Source organism: Panthera leo, chromosome A2, assembly GCF_018350215.1.
Source record: "Panthera leo isolate Ple1 chromosome A2, P.leo_Ple1_pat1.1, whole genome shotgun sequence".
NCBI lineage: Eukaryota > Metazoa > Chordata > Mammalia > Carnivora > Felidae > Panthera > Panthera leo.
Window position 1 is genome coordinate 19,119,085 of NC_056680.1, and position 17,065 is coordinate 19,136,149.

General features: G+C 56.1%; 1 protein-coding gene across 5 annotated transcripts in view; it reads right to left on the bottom strand.

The window, feature by feature from the left end:
* Nucleotides 1–17,065, bottom strand: part of CACNA2D2 (calcium voltage-gated channel auxiliary subunit alpha2delta 2) — a 143,811-nt gene that overhangs the window by 18,533 nt on the left and 108,213 nt on the right. For all 5 annotated transcript variants that reach the window (XM_042929482.1, XM_042929481.1, XM_042929480.1 and 2 more), the window contains exons 4-6: nt 13,426–13,485; nt 5,798–5,842; nt 2,443–2,584 (exon numbers count right to left, since the gene is read on the bottom strand). In XM_042929482.1, the coding sequence (XP_042785416.1) occupies nt 2,443–2,584; nt 5,798–5,842; nt 13,426–13,485 (247 nt within the window). The remainder of the gene's footprint in view (nt 1–2,442; nt 2,585–5,797; nt 5,843–13,425; nt 13,486–17,065) is intronic.

The window sequence follows — 17,065 nt, forward strand, 5'->3', positions numbered from 1 at the left end:
GCTACACACAGGTGATTCTTTGGCCAGACCCACCCCTATGCGCCCTTACAGATCAAGGCTCCTGTCAGATGAATGGGCTCGGTCCTATAGATCCCTCAGCCAGGGCAGTGACTCAGGATGGCTTGAGCAGCATCCCCACCCCCAACTCAGGACAGGCCTAAATCCGGCCGATGTATGTGTGTGGCACGTGTTCTCTTATGTGTAGTATGTCTGTCCCTGCATGTAGGACACTCAAAAAAAAAAACCCCACCAGGAGCTGGATACCTGCTACTGCCAGGCCTCTATACCTGACCCCTTCCCCTAGGGGCTGTTTTTTTTCTCCAGTTTCTTCCACTTCCTTTCTTACACCATTGTCCCACTTGTCCCTGAGATCCTTATCAAAGATCCACCCCAAGTGAAAACCCAAGAATGCCTTCCAAAGCCTCTGCTCTTCTCTTCAGAGCAGAGCCTCTGAACACTGAAATCTTTAAAGCAGATGAAGAGCTGTGATTTAAAGATACAAGTGCTGGGGCTGCCTGGGTGGCTCAGTGGGTTAAGCAGCCGGGTAGTGATCTCATGGTTCATGGGTTCAAGCCCCGCATGGGGCTCTGCACTGACTGTGCGGAGCCTGCTTGCGATTCTCTCTCCCTCTCTCTGCCCCTCCCCAACTTGCGTGCTCTCTCAAAATAAATATATAAACTTAAAAAAAAAAGATATAAATGCTCAAGGCTCCACTCACAGCCTAGGGGGCACTGACACATTCCAGGGCATGGTCCCTCTGTTCTCTCCCTCCAGTGTGTGGCCTCTGCTGCATCTTGTGTGCTGCCTAATTCTTCTCCCTCTGCTCCCTCTCCATTCTCTCTGTCCTTGTAGCTTCCCTTAACTGACTATAATGTGAAAACAAAACACATTTCTAGCATTGGCTGTGCCTATTGAACAGTATGTTATGGTCCTGTTGCTAATTTAGAAACTTAGTGAGTCGAACAATTTCTATTTTTCTCTTTAACCAAAAAATAAAGCCAGGTTCTCAAATGTTTCATATAGTACTGCCTGTCCTGGGAGAGTCTGCCTGGCAAGTCCCAACCTTCACTGGGCCTCAGTTTCCCCATCTTCCCAATGAGAGGCTTAGAGCAGACTGTCCTGGAAGCCTGTCTAGCTGCTGCCATAGGGGTGTTACTGACTCAGGTCAAGAGCCAAGAGGAGACCCCCACCTCAGTTGGGCTGTCCCTGCAGGTATCCATGACCACATGCACACACATGCATTCACTGTAAGACACACTTGTGCAAGCACTCCAGCCTCCCTGCCTGGAAAGGGCCTGCTACTCAGCCCTATGTGCACACACCCACACCCATGTGCACACACTCTCAGATCACGCTGAGTTGGGAAATGGGGACCATGCCCCCTCAGGCAGGCGATTACAGATTTAATTAAAAGTGACACAGTAAATAAAAAACATATAAAATGTAATTTGTGTGGGTAGCGAGGGGTGACTGGGGAGGGCGGTATGGCTCCTGTTTTAATTAGTGTGCCTGCCTGTGATAGTGCTCCTCGGCTGGCTCGGGCAGGTGGCCTGCAGGCGGCCTGTGGCAGGGATGGGATGGTGTGTGTGGGGGAAGCATCTGTCCTCACCCACGCCTGAGGCTGCCTAGAAGGCCTGGCTGACCCTAAGGGTGGAGGGGGGCCTCCCTCAGGACCCTGGAGGATTCCTTGCATTCTGGACACTATCCAGAAGCTGTGGGACTTGTGTTCCAAGACCCTCCACCTGGTGTGACCCTTGGATTCTGAGGCTGCCTTGTAGGTGCTCACAGAATTATGCTCAACAGACCCCAGGGCCCTAAGGCCTGCTGCTAGAGCTCTCTCTCTAGTGCTTGACTCTTGGTCTCCTTCCCCTACACCTCCCAAGATCTTCAGGAAGTTCCTCCTCATGTCTGACTCAAATCCTTCCAGCTGCAGTGACTTCGTTTCCTCATTATGAAAGCTGCCCTGTCCCTGGACAAGGAAGGAGATGTTCCAGGTTGTTGTCTGTGAGTGAGGACGTCCCTGTTCCTCCAGCCCTTGAGGCCACTTGATGTGGTAGCTCCTCAACCCATGCTTGCACGGGGCCAGGGAATGGGGGATGGTGGGGAGGAGCTGCTTTGGGGGCCCGTGGGGACTTGGTCCAGCACGTAGGGGAACAAGCTGTGTGCAAGCATTCATGTGGGCACATGTCTACACATGGGCAGGAGACTGCACATGCACGGGGTGGGGAGTCTGAGTGCTTTGTAGTTTGCTGAGAGTTAGTGTCAGGCTGTGCCTGAGAATGATTTGATGCCTGTGTGTGGGTGAGCATGTGTGACCTTGGGTATAAGGGGCTGAAGGCAGATGGCACTGGTTGAGCACCTGGGACCTGGCAGTGCCCAGGCAGTGGGCCTTGCCCCCATGGTGGTGGGGGAGGGTTATTTCTGATTGCTCTGCACACTCACAGCCTTTGTAGATGTCCGTGGGGATCTGCACGGCCGTGTACGAGTAGTTGACCTTGTTCTTGAAGTTTGAGTCCTCAACGAAGTCCAGCCTTAGGGTGCTGGCCTTGGACCCCCTCTCCACATCCTCACTCTCAGGGTCGTCCTGCAGAAAGGGATACCCCCCACCACAGTAGTGTCAGGGCTGGGAAATGGGGAGTGGGGTCGGACAGCTCTGCAGGCAGGAGAGGGCCAGAGCCTAGGTGATTAGGAGCATCTCAGAATCAGAGACTATTGCAGTTAGAAACGGAGAGAGATGGAGAGACACAGGAATAGATGGATACGGGGTACGGACCCCTCACCCAGGAGGCCTGTGACTCCCACCTGCCCCTGCCCACCCTACCCATCATCCCTACATTTGCTAAACCCAAATTCCAAATGCCAAATTGACCCTTTCCCACATTCTTGAAAACCAATTATCAGTGAAGGAGACAAATCTTAGAGCCACTGAGAAAGAGAGGGCTGCAGCCCTCTACTTATAAGGACAGGCTTATGCAATCACAGGGAGGCCTAGGCAGCCCATCCCAGGAGCCTTGGAACCCACACCCCCACGCTCCCTGGGCCCCGCCCATCCCCTGCATGGAGTTCCTTTGGCACCAGGGAGAGGGCCCTTGCCCCATCTGGGGGAGGGGCACCATCCCTACAGCTGATGGCTGTAGGGGCTGAGTTTGGGGGGAGAGCTGGGCTGGGGTGGAGGCTAGCATTGAGACCCAGTAACTTCCGGAGGGAGGGTCCTCAGCGCCCGCTAGCAGCAGGATTGCAAAGGTCCCCGTTGACTTTCTAAAATGAGCTGCAGCCGCCTGACAGGTGCCAATTACAGCATCTCTCGGCCGAGCAGGCTGGGCATGCGCCGTGCACCCCCGCCCACCACCACAGGCTGGCAGGAATGGGTCTGCAGCTACAGTGTTGATGCTGCAGCCGAGTGGGGGTGGGGGCAGGCACGGGTGCAGGTGTGCAAGGGGGAAGGGAAGGGAAGATGGTGGCAGAGAGTGAAGAGGAAGGCAAGAAAGAGCCAGAGGGGCAAGGAGGGACGGAGATCAAGGCAGGGCAGGGGCAGAGCTGGGGGGGGCCTTGTGCCCTGGGAGGAAGGGGTGTAAGCAGCTGGACTATCCACATGCCCCCTCAGTGCCCCTCAACCTCTGGCTCAGCTCACTTCCACCCCCTCGTGGTTCTGCCGACCACTCACTGGGTCCTAGGCACAAGTGTGGTGTTCCCTCCTCCCGCTGTATCTTGTCTGGGGAAAGGGTGATCGTGTCTCCCTACGATGTCCCCAGCCCGGGAGGGCTCTGGGTCCATCCTCCAGCCTGGGGAATGAATTACTGCCTAGATGGGGGGTGCCGTGTGGGGGTTGGCATGGCTCGGAAGGGTCTGCAGCATCTCTTCAAGGGTGGATTTTGTACGGCAAAATCCAAGCCATCTGCTGCCCTCCCCTCATCCCTCACCACGTGTGCCACCCTCTGCCCACCTCGGCACACCCTTGGAGGACCCTCAGAAGCTCCTGGATGCTGGGTAAAGCCAGGGCAGGCAGCTGCGGAGCCTGCCGCCTCTGAGGCGTGAGCCACTCACGTTCTGCTTGGAGGAGGGGGAGGTGCGGGAGAAGAAAGCCCCCGAAATGTCAGCGGCAGATGAAGGGCGCTGGAAAATTTAATCTCCCAACTTTCCCAACTAATGTGACATTTGGATTCCGTTCTGATAAGCTATCAGCTGGCGAACTTTTTCCTTCCTTCTCTTTCCCCCACCCCCACCTTCTGGTTGGTAATTTAAAAGTAAATGGTCTAGAAAGATCTCTAACTGTACCTCTGGCAAAGATTAAAAAAACAAAACAACACAACGCAGGGGAGTTGGCAAATATGTGCATATTTATAGGAGGGCCAGGCGAGCCCAGCTTTTGGCCTGACCTTAGCCCAGCCCCACCGAGGATGACTCTCCCTTCAGGGGCAGGGAATCGGTGATTTAGGGCCAGGGGTTGGGAGTCCTGGACACAGGGAGTTCAGGGGATCCTGGTAGGGGCCTGGGTACCAGAAAGGCCAAGAAGCCCCCTCAGTGCTACCCCCATGCCAGGGGTTTTGTATGGTGGGCAACTGCCGTCTCCTGGTTTATATTTAATGCACTGATTGCTAAAATTACAGCCCGCTGCTGAGGGGGGTAAGGAATTAGATTCAGGGTCTAATTAAAGGTTCGCTCTTCATTTGAATTTCAGATTCCAGCTTTAATTTTAGCAACTTCTCTGGGAGCCACGGAGGCTCAGCCAAGGGGGAAGCACACCTGCTTTAGCCCACCCACTCCTCCTTCTTGGGCCCCCTGCCCGCCTGCCCTCCTGAAGGCTTACCCAGGCCAGCCTGGCACCACGGACCCTCTGCAGGGATCGCTTCCTGCTTGCCCACCTCCTGGTGTCATTGTCTACCTCCTGCTCACCCCAGGAAATGCCCCTGGCCAATAAGCCTGGCAGAGGAACACCGGATTTGAGGGCTCCTGCCCCAGCCAGTGCAGGTGGGACGCCAGAGAGTGAGCTGTTATGACACCTCTGTTCACAGAGGAGATAGTCAGGTTCAACTGCTTTTGCCTCAAAGGCAGGCAGATGGACTTGGGCCTTGCCAGGTTCACCAAACACTGTCTACTCTGAGTGCCCTGCACTCTTGCCTCCTCAGTAGGTCCCTTGCTACCAAAATGGTACTATGTCTTTCATGTGAGGCCTCTGGTGACAGGGCAGCCCAAGCAGACATGGGCTAATCAGTGACACAGAGGCAGAAAAGCAGTGTAGGTCTGGGTCCTCTGGTCATCCCGAGTGCCGCCGCTTCTGAAGCAGTGACCCCAGCAGAGCCCGAGTCCTGTCCTTCGTCTGGAGAACAGGCACAGGGCTGGGCTGCCTCTTCAGCTGGGGCAAGACTGACTGAGCTCCAGGTGAGCACAGTGGGGACGACCGTGGGGTGCTCAGCACAACTGAAGCTGCTGCTCCCCTCACCCTCAGGAAGGTACCTGCACCACCTGAAACACACCCGATGGCCTACAGTCACAGCCACAGCCACAGCCGGGCCCTGCCTGCACATCTCCAGGAAGCCCTCCCAACTGCTCCCTCTTCCCTGCTCCCATAGCAGTCAGTCCCCTCCATGCTGGCACCTGAATGACCCACCAGATGAGGTCCAAGTGTCTCACTACCTTTCTGGGGCTGGGCATGGGGCCTGTGCCACCAGTACTTTGCAGGGTGACCTCAGAATGTGGAAGAAGCTGAGACTTAACATTTCACAGCTGAGGCCACTAGTCCAGGGAGGGTGTGGGGCTCTGGCAGCTCTCCCTCCCCCAGTGTAGGTGGGGCACTCACCAGCTCAGCATCGGCCTTGGCGTCATAGTACAGGATGTCTTCCTCCTGGTGGGAGACAGACACCTTGACCCCCATGGCTTCTTACAAGGTCACCTGAGGTGCAGCCAGGATGCCTGCCCTGAGGCCAGCAACGGTCCCCTCACTCATCTCTCATCCAGAGGAGCCAGGGGGAGGGCTGTCGGGAGTCAGGCCTGGCATGCCCACCCCCACCCCAGACAAAGCCCTTCAGGGGCCCTCACAGGCTCCAGGGGGATGTGGTGCTCCAGGTTGGGTGGGGATTCCCCAGGGCTCCTGGACTCCAGGACCAGGGTCTTAGCACTGCAGCCCAGCTGGAGGTTGGGGTCAGAGCCAGCCTGTCTGCAGAGACTCTGACTGAAGCACTACCGGGGTTGGAGGGTGTGTGTGTGTGGGGGGTGTAGTGGGGAAGATGGGAAAATAGAGCCGAGTCTGGGCCAGAGTGAAATAATGACTCGACACCGCATCTTCCAATTTCTTCTATTAAAAAGCCTGCTCATTACGGGCATGTACTTATTAATTATCTGTGATTTGTTGTGAAATGCAAGGGGGTTTACACAACAGGAGCGGGAGAAAACAAAGCCCAGCCCCCGCGCCTGCCTCCCGGCCGCCTGCGCCTGCAGTGTTAGCCCCACGCATCCCGGCCTCACCCGCCTGCCCGACGCCTGGGTTCTTGGCCATCTGCGCGTCATAATCACCGGCCACCCCGGGGACCCGTAACACAAACGGGCTAATTTCATGTTTAATGATCTTTAATCAGAACTGAGCGTGGCTGACAGAGGCCGCCAGAAGGTGAATCTGGTGCCATCGAGTGCCACCGGCTTAGGAAGGGCCATTCCACTCCTGTCCTTGTGGGCTCTAGGGTCAGGACACAGGATAAGTCCACTGTCCGAGTCACCCTCTTCCAGTGCTCCTCAGTGCTGTTTTGTTCAGCAAAAACCTGGTGCATGGCCCTGGCAATCTGCTTTTTTGTGGTCTGAAAATGGGGGTGTTGATCAAGAAGTTTGGTCCCAGTGGTGCTCCCAATGGTCTGGCTGTAATACAGCAAGCACAGAGCCAGCGATTACTCTTTGGTGGGCAGAAGTCACCTTGGCCGCTTCTTTGCCATGTGACCTCAGGGCTGCACTGTTCCCTCCTAGCTCAGGCTCCCCATGCTTCAGGGTGGGGCTTGGCCTTGGTGACTGCCCAGGTGCAGGGTCTGAGGCCATGGTTCGAGGTGGTCAGTATGGGGGCCTGTTGTGGGGACAGTGGTGAGTTGTCTCCCACCAGAGGTCTGGGGGCTACAGGCCACTGGCTATACCCGTAAGCATAATCCAAGCATTCTGCAACACTGACTACATGCCTGGCACCACGCTTGGGCAAGACCACAACAGCCGATGAACGTAAGACCAGAGGAGACTTGATCGCTTCCGTCACCAGAGGCATCTGTGTCCAGCATTTTGCACATACGGTAATGTGGGGCTTGTGACCCCCCAACATACAGATGAGGACACGGCAGGGGTAAGAAAGGCTTCGCACCCAGGCTCCAACCTGCCTTCCTGTTGCATCTCCAACCCTTCCCACACCCACCCACCCACCAGTCCAGGAAGACTGGAGCCCAGGTGGGCCCAGGGTGGGGGTGAGGGCCAGGGCCCAGGCTCCAGGGTGCTCGGCCTTTCCTTGCGCCTGGCTCCGACCGAAGCACATAATGAAAGCTGACATTACATCAAACACAATAAGGAGTTTCGGTTGATGAAGATCATTCCTGAACACACAAACCCATTAAACCGAGGGGAAAAAATATCAATTCAACACACTCGCTGGCAAAAAGAAAATGTGATTTGTTATCTAAAAGGGGGTTATAAACACGGCTCTGATGCTCTTTCCCTCCGTAATGAAAACAGGCGGGCGCGGTGGGAGGACTGCAGATTAGAACATGGGGCTTCACTCACCAACTTTTTAAGCAAACCTCCAGCAAGGACGGGAGAGGGCATGGGCAGGGGCCGGCAACTCTGGGGCCCCCAGGAGACCTGTGCTCCTCTCACAGGCCGGGCTGGCTCCTGCCTGCACCTGGGCCACCCCTGGGCCACCCTTCCAGTTGCTCCAATGGCTCCCTTTGTCTTTTTGTCCTGCTGTTTCATGGTCTCAGCAGAGAATCAGATGTTGGTGGCATCAGTGACACAGGGGGAACGTGTCATTCAGGAGGGTTCCGGTCCCCTGCGGACCATGCGCAAGGCTCAGGAATCTGTATGTGGCCCTTGTCCCCCAGGAGGCAGGACCCCTCCCTACGTCTCCCACCTTGAGAGGCCAGGCCATGCCCCTTCCTTGGGAGAGAGTAGCATTGGCATGGGGTGGTGGCGGGCAAGGTCACATGTGTGAAAATACATTGTACACACAGCTGTGGTCTCTATGCTTGATGTGATGTGGAGCTGGGGGTGTGGCCATCAGGGTTGGGGTGGGAGGGTCCCTGGAAAGGCCTCTGTGTCTGCTTTGGCCTGCATAGTGCCCTGGTGTCCACCATTACTGCCCTGCCTTGGTAAGACCACGAGGAGGTGGTACCTAGTGATTACACGCAGGGGCCTTGGCAAAGGGTCCTGGCCTCAAATCCTGACCTGAACATGTGAGCTCTGGGATCCAGAACAGTGAGTGAAGACTAAGCCTGGGGCACCTGGGTGGCTCAGTCTGTTGAGCGACCGACTTCGGCTCAGGTCATGATCTCACGGTTCGTGAGTTCAAGCCCTGCGTCAGGCTCTGTGCTGACAGCTCGGAGCCTGGAGCCTGCTTCTGATTCTGTGTCTCCCTCTCTGCCCCTCCCCTGCTCATGCTCTGTCTCTCTCTGTCTCAGAAATAAATAAACACAAAAAAATTAAAAAAAAAAAAAAAGACTAAGCCTGAAGCCTCAAAATCCCCAGCAGCTCCATAACTACCCCCGGGAGTCACCGCCATCTCATCAGCGAGGCACGGGTGCCTGTTAAATCCTGCAGCCTCAGTGAGGCTTTGCTTCAGGGTCTTGATTTCCCACTATATAAAGTCGGGATGATGATGATGCCCCCTCTGAGGGAACTAGGACAGGGAGCAGGGCCTCCCCAGGCATTAGGGCCAACCCTGTGCATGGGCGGCCCTTAGGTTTGCAACTCCACAGCCCTGGGAGGGGCCTGAATGTGGAAGAAACCCTCTGTTTGTGGAGAAATGGGCATCCCTAATGTCTGGGGTTTATACCCAACACCCCTTTCTATTACCTGGTATTTTAGGGGCCATTTTGCTCAAACTGGGCAGGGGGTGGAGGGAATCACCCCTTCTGAACTCACATTTCTCCTCCGTGTGGATTTCTGTACACAGATGACACATGAAGGGTGGGGCTAGGGGCCCACCTGGCCCTTGTATAGATGACACATACACTTTCCTTAGCTGGAGCTGAGCCCAAGAGAGAACACGAGGGGTGCTGGCAGGTGGGAAACAGGGTGAGGAAGCGAGCATGGGGAATAGCAGTTGGTGTCGTTTGGTACCATGGGATACAGTGAGGATGCTTGGCCTTCCTGCCCTGGCTCATTGCCAGCTCAGCTCAGCCAAAAGGACTGTTTTCTGAGAGAGCCGTCTGTCGCCGGCTTGGCAGAGAGGCAGGCAGCAGACCTGATGGCTGGGGCAGACTTCAGGCTGGGGAGGCCACCTGTCCTGTCCAGCCGGCTCCTCTGGCCTGGCCCAGCCTTCACAGTCTTCCTTTTAGGTTCCCAGACAGAGCTACCTCTCCCATCAGACCCCCCAGGGTAGAGCTGTGTCTGCCACTCCCAGACTCCCCAGGGTAGGACTGCTTCCTCCATTAGACTCCCAGGGCAGGACTCTGTCCTCCCACAGGTCCCAATGTTGGCATTGGGGCCAATGGCATCTCCTGCCTCTTCCACCCATGCCCTGGCCCAGCTCCTCCCTGGTGGCGGTTTAGATGGCAGATAATGCTGGCACAGTGTGGTGGTGGTGCCAGGCACGGTGTCCAGCAGGCAGACCATCTTCATCTACCCTAAGTGTTATAGGCACCAGAGCACCTGCTGTCTGTCTGCAGGGTCATGGGAGGTGCTGCCTGCTAACAAGGACCATGGTTTTCCTGGGGTCCAAGGGCTGTGGCTACAGGTTCCCTGCCTCTGCTGCAGCCAGTATGTGGGGTCATGGCCTGAGACTAAGAGGGGAACTGGGGGCCTTCACATCCAGACACGGCTCCCTCACTCTCTTACCCCAGCTCTGACCTTGCAGACCCCAGGATCCCCCAAGTCCCTGGGCTGGTGTAGATGGTGTGTGTATACAGATGTGGCTATACCACTGTCCATTTCTCAGAGGTCTGCATATAGACCTACTGTGTGCTGTTGACACAGGGAGGGCCACGTCCTACTGATCGTGAAGTGGATTCCATGTGCCAAGCATCTTCTCTGTGCCCAGAACTGCCGGGTGCCATTCTCCCCATCTCAGAGGTAAGAAGACTGAGGCCTAGCTGCTCTTGGCCAACTTGTCCACAGGGCACTCGACTGGGTACATGGACAGCTGGTGGGCAACACTGAATCAGGTCCAGCTGCTTCTGGCCTAGAGGAGCCTTGAGTGGGGCAGACAGATGAGCCCACTGGGATACTGGCCTGGGGCAGCGGGTGCCAATCCTAGGCTTAGAGACCAGAAAGAGGAGCCCAAGGGAGTTAACTGGAGAGGGAGAGGCATTGCTCTTTTGAAGGAGGAGGAGAGGGTGTTACAGGGAGACGGCCAGGCGTATGTAAAGGGCCTGGGTTTGACACTGGGGTTGTGGCTCTCCTAGAGTGCTGGGAGGAATATGGCTCTTTGTCTGTACCTTCTGAAGGTCACTGGGAAGGACATGGTTTCAAGGGCGGGTGGTGTGCCTGCAAGGGACAAAAACACCATCCCTTTCCCAGCCTCAAGTCCCTGTGCCCCCCTGGCATGGACAGTCCCCACCTGCAGCTGCTGCCAGCTCTCACTGGCAGCCCAGGCAGGCATGGCTGGTGTGCCAGCTAATGGGCCCACCATTAGCACTTATGCCTTTCGTCCTGGCAGCTGGGGCAAGTGCAATGCTTCTGGTGAAGAACAGGGCCCTGACCCAGCAGCTGGGAAGCAGGGGGTGATTACAGCTTCACCCTGCTCAAGATATAGACAGACAGGCAGACTGACGGACTGAGGGGGAGGTGGTGGTAAACACCAGCTGGCCCTGTGGTCACCCACAGCTGGGGGCATTCCAGGTCAAGCTGAGGGGAGGGGGCTGGCCAGAGCTCACTTCTGCCTCATACTAGGACAAGAGCACCCAGGGCCAGAGATGCACCCACACTGTCACCAACTTGGCATCTCTATGGCCTGACGTGTGGACCTCCCCTTTCACACACCGTGCCTGGGCCAGCAGGCAGCACCAAAGACCAGCTAGTCCTTTGCCAGATGGGGATACTGGAGCCCAGAGAGGGGCAAACCCTTGCTGGGTCCCACAGGTACTCAGTGTCTTAAGCAGCACTGGTCTCAGCACCCTCTGGATGCCCCTGAGACCTTGGCCTTCCTTCTTGGCAGGCCCCTGTGGTGCCCACTCTGGCTTGGGATAAGCTGTTCCTGCCTCTGGGAGTAGCTGCAAATCAGAGGTCAGGAGTCTGGCAGGATGATCCTTGGAAATTTGGGGTCTTTTGCAGAGTCAGGAAAAAAATAGGTTTGGGGCTGAGGCAGCCTCTTTGTCTTCTTGTTTGGGGCCTGGACTGGGAGGGAGAGAAAACCAGGCTGAGGGTGGGTCTTTTCATTCTATCATTCCCTCTTCCTTCACTCCCAGTCCTGTCTGCTCTGCATATAGTCCTGGGTGGGGAGGGAGGATGCAGGTATGTCAGAAGCAAAGAGCCGGAGCAAGAGCCGAGGGTCCTGGATACCCAGAAAGTGGAGGAGCTGATGGCCGGGGCATGGGGGAGGCCTCACTAAGAAGGAACAGACAAGCCGGGCCTCTAGGAGGAACAGAAGGCATTGGGGAGAGATTGGGAATGGGTCTGGAGTGAGGTGTTCAGTGTGGCTGGGGCATAGGAGGAGTTGGGTGATGAATGAGGATGACAAGGGGACAGGAACAGTCAGATCCTGGGACCCTGAGCACAGTCTTAGGGCTGGGTCCTGCAGAGGAGTTACCAGAGTGGGGGCTGTTTGCAGGCAGGGGCATGGTCTGAGTGGTAGGTGCCAGTGGCTACCACCATGTATATTTCTGATCAAGGGGCTGAGGTGGCACGGGGACCCGGTGATGGGTGGTGGTGTTGGAAAGGGAGGGAGAGAAGGGCCAGTCCTAAGCTCCTGGGGTGGTGGGATCAGTCCAAGGAGTCATCAGCTCATTTATGTGTTCACTGTAAAAAATCATCTGTTACTTCCAGCCCCACATGAGCTCCCTAAGGGTAGCAGCCAATACCCACCAGGCAGCAAAGGAAGAATGCCATGGTGTGGGCAAGGCAGGGCAGGGCTCAGGGTGGCCTGGAGAGATGGGGACCAGGGAGGAGGACAGACAGGTTGAGGGGGCCTGGATCATAGGCATGAACCCCCTGGTATCTGGCAGCCCAGCTGTGAATCTCTGCCATCAACAGGTATGTCAGGCTGGTCTAACCACCCTGTGCCTCAGTGGTCTCATCAGTTTAAGTAGGGATAATAATCCACCTGTCCCCCAGAAGTGCCAGGCCCAGAGCTGCAGTGGCAAGGGCCTACCCGCCCCTTATTGGTCCCTGGGTCCCAGCAGGCAGCTCTTGGTGCCTCTTCCGGTGTTTAGCAGAGACCATCAGGAGGCATGGCTCAGAGGCCTGAGCAGATGTGGAGGACACATGAGCACCACCAACTGGCTTGGTCCCTGAGCGTTCCATCATCCCTGGCATGGGAGGTTCCCTGAGTTTGGGAGGAACCCTGCCTCAGTCTACCTTCTGGCTTACTGTGACCCTCTGAGATGCTGGCTTCACAGTAATGGTGCCGGTATATCCAGCCTCAGTCCAAATCACACACAGCTGCCTGAATTTGTGAGGGTTACCTGGGTTTGAAACTGGGGGGCAGTGAGGCTTCCCTTCTCTCCTCCACATTCTGGGCCCTTCCACCCTCAAGAAGAGACCTATCACCAGCTTCTCACCCCTCTACTCCCTCGGCACCTGGGCTCCTTCTGAGCTCTCCTGGTGGAAGAAGGGGCTTTTGTGGCTGTGACAGCCTAGTCCCCTAACCTAGGCTCATGGCCTCCTGGAAGACAGGGAACTCTGTCCCCTTCCCACAGTGACTCTTCCAAGTCAGCGTATTAAAGTCTAAAAAGTCCTGGAGTCAAGGGACTTCTTTGCCCTAGGGTCTCTCCAGAGTCTGGGCACATCCTTAACCACCAAGGTTAACACCAACTTTGGGGAGCATCACTTTAGAGCAGCATGTCTGCCCGCCGGGGGACTCCATAGCTCCTCTGGGGTGGAGTGACAGGTTCATAGCTGCACCCTCTCTCCCAGCACCAAGGGGAGCCTCAAATGTTTGCTGAATGCTGGACAAAGGTTCCAGGCTCTACTCCACAGAGCTCTCAGTGCCCCTCCAGTGTTTCTGGGCAGCGCCCCCTCCCCCATATTCATATCTGTCCTTGCTGGAGGTGGGCAGGTTATAGGGGCTGGGGAGGGCACTGCAGTTCTTACCTTGATGTTGTCCTGCCAGCGGTGGGCTTTCTGGAAGTTCTCTGCAGCGTCGGCCAATCTCTGAGGAACAGAGCACAGGGAGGTCAGAGGCTGAGGAAGACTCATGCCCAGCCCAAGCCTTCTCCATCCCTAGTACTCCCTGGGTCCAGGCTGGCTCACGGACTCCCTTGTCCCATCCTGCCAGACCCTCAGAGATTCCTTGGCCCCAGACCTTCTTCAGCTTGCTGAGAAGGGGGCCCTTCCCCCACCCACAGCTGGGTTCACATAGGACAGGTGAAGCCTGCACAGTGACCTGAGTGGTATCTCCCTGTGACATCTCCATGAGACTCCCTGTACTTTAGCCCAGCCACATCTCCTGCCCACACGATGGCAGGGGGACCCCTGGGATGTAGTAGGCCTCAGGCCCTGGAGTCAAGCCCCACTGCCACTCTACCTCCAACAAACCAGTGTCACTCCAGTGCCAAGAGGAGGCCCTCCCTAGTCAAGGGTGAACTGCCACAAGTGACAGAGTGCCTTGCCGATGTGTCATTGTCCCCAGCTTGCTCAGGGCCCAACAGGAGGTACCCCTAGCACACCTCTGCCCACCCAGGCCCCCTACCACTGTCCCTGTCCTGGTTTCTTGAGCCCCTTCCCAGCAAGGCTCTCCAAGCCTTCTCTCCACACAAGCCTGGCCCACCCTTTGGGGCTGATTCCTGCACTCTCCTCCATCATGGCCCCTGTGCCTGTGAGCACAGCTCTGTGTCCTTCTATCCCACACCCTGTTACCAACCACGCCTGGCACCAGACCATGCTGATGTGTGGAGATGTGGCAGGCCAGCCAGCCCTGTCGTCTCACAATTTAGAGGAGGAAACAGGCACAAAACTGGGTAGAACCAGAGCAGGAGTAGCTGAAGTGCTTCTAGGAAGCTTAGTGCTGTGGGAATTCGGGATGTCATGGAGGGCTTCCTGAAAGAGGCATTGGTACTCTGCCACCCTCAGGGCTTGAACCCTGGCTGCCCAGAGATTCTTATTTTGCACCTCCATGGATTCTGTCCCTCTAGGAACTCTTGGAGCTCCTGAAGATGGCCCTCTGGGGCCTCCTGCGGAGCTGAGTGCAGTGAAGTCCTGTTAATCATACTGACGACTTACAGTGAACTGGTCACTTACTGCATACCAAGCCTGCCACCAGGCTGGTGACACAGCATGTGTACCTGTCACTGCTCATGTCTTCCTCAGATGAGGATACCTGGGCAGGGAGACAATGAGAAACCTTTCCAAGGTCACATAGTCTGGGTCAGGCTGGGGCTCTGAGTTTGGCCTTCACAACCACGTTTGTCTTGTTTTTTCTTTTTAGTTAAAAAAATGGTTGTTGGGGCGCCTGGGTGGCGCAGTCGGTTAAGCGTCCGACTTCAGCCAGGTCACGATCTCGCGGTCCGTGAGTTCGAGCCCCGCGTCAGGCTCTGGGCTGATGGCTCGGAGCCTGGAGCCTGTTTCCGATTCTGTGTCTCCCTCTCTCTCTGCCCCTCCCCCGTTCATGCTCTGTCTCTCTCTGTCCCAAAAATAAATAAAAAACGTTGAAAAAAAAAAAAAAAAGGTTGTTATTTATTAAAAAAATTTTTTAATGTTAATTTATTTTTGAGACACAGAGAGATAGAGCATGAGTGGGGGAGGGGCAGAGAGAGAGGGAGACACAGAATCCAAAGCAGGTTCCAGGCTCTGAGCTGTCAGCACAGAGCCTGATGCAGGGCTCAAACTCACAAACAGTGAGATCGTGACCTGAGCCAAAGTCGATGCTTAACTGACTGAGCCACTCAGGTGCCCCTGAAAATGTTTATTTTTGAGAGAGAGACAGAGAGAGTGTGAGCGGGGGAGGGGCAGAGAGAGAGGAAGACACAGAAACCGAAGAGGCTCCAGGCTCTGAGCTGTCAGCACAGAGCCTGATGCTGGGGCTTGAACTCACGAACTATGAGTTTGTGACCTGAGCTGAAGTCGACTGTTAACCAACCGAACCACCCAGGCGCCCCTCAGCCACGTTTGTGTTACCCAGCCCATGACCAAGGTCTGAAGGTACATTCCACGATGCCCAGTGAGGAGCAGGGCAACTCTTGTAGAGTAGGGGCTGTGCTTTTCCATCCCTGCCCCATTCCATCCTATGGGTGGAGCAGTGGGGTCCTGCCTCCTGGCCTCCAGCGCTTACTCAGAAGGCCCTGGTCTCTTGGTATTTAGGACACATACCCCCTGTCCACTGGTCCAGGCCTGGTGTGGCACGTGGACCTCAGTGGGGGAGATTCTAACAAAGCCTGTCAGCTGCTCATGATGAGGAAATGGGGATCAGGACCCGGGAGCCCAGTTTTCCTCCCTCCCAGCAGGTAACAGTTGTGGTGGTGGGGTATGGCCTGCAGAGCTGTGGCCTCTGTTGTCTGGGGCAGGATGCCTCTTCTGGCAGGCTGGGCTGACCAACGCCATCCTTACTCCCACTGGGCCTAGCTCCCCCTCTTCCTCCAGCCAAGAGCACTGGATGCTGGGAAGACTATTAGGCTGGGGGTCTTGGGGACAGGGTAGGGAAGTCCCTCTTGAAGTCAAACCCCCTCACTTTATAATGCTGAGCCCTTCCTGGACTCTGATCCCCTCTCTTGCTACCCAACCTGTCTTCTTTGTAGGCTCCATCCTCTGCCCACCTGCTTTGCAGTGCCTGCTTGGGGGGCCCCTACCCTCCTCACCCAGCTTCAGGGACCACAGGTCTCTACTCCTAGATACCTTCCATATCTTGCTTCCAATCCTGACCCCCTCTAAGGTCCTGGACACCTTCCTAGGGTGACCCTCAGGCCCACTAAGCTCATACCATCTCCTCTTGGAATGAGCCCATCCGTCTTGGAATCCCTGCCGCCTATATCTCATCTGTGCTATCACTCAAACCACCTACTGTTCATCTCCAGCCCAGGCTCTGTCCCTCCCTCAGGCTCTTGTGTCCTCTCTCGCCCTTTGTCATCTATTCTCCAAATGTGGATCTCATCCTGAGGCTACCTCCTGCCCTGAAGCACTTTAGCAGCTTCCCATGGCTCTGCATATAAAAGGCAAGTCTTTCTTGCTTTCCTGAGGGGTGCACTTGCGCTCACTTCCATCCTGGGGCCTCTTCTCAGCCTAAACAACAAACGCCTCTACCCTGACCCCAACTCCCAGGATGGGTGAGGCCCCTGATTCACAATCCTGCCATGTTCTTTTGTAGAGGACATTACTGTGTGACACACATGACACAACACTTGTTATTACTGTTAACTGAGCATCTACTAGGGTGCAAGCTTAGCACCTGGCCTGGACGAGAGGGTATGAGGCCTAGGGACGGCCCCTGGGGCCACACCTTGAGGGGTGAGCCTTGGGCAATCACTTCACGGCCCTTTTCCTTACCCTGTGGCCTGTGACCTTCCCAGGGACCCCAGACCTTTCTTAGAGTGAAGGGCTCCACTGAGGCCACTGCCCTTCATGGGGGATGAGGCGAGCGCAGGGTATGGGAATAACCAGGATCAGGACTCTTGCCTCAGAAAAGCCACAGGGTTGACGGGGCTACAAACACCAAACTGCACCAGTTGAAGTCTCCAACTGGGCCACAGCCTTGAGGGGCTGTCCTCTCCTGCAGCCACCTTCCCTGCTGGCCAGGGGTGCC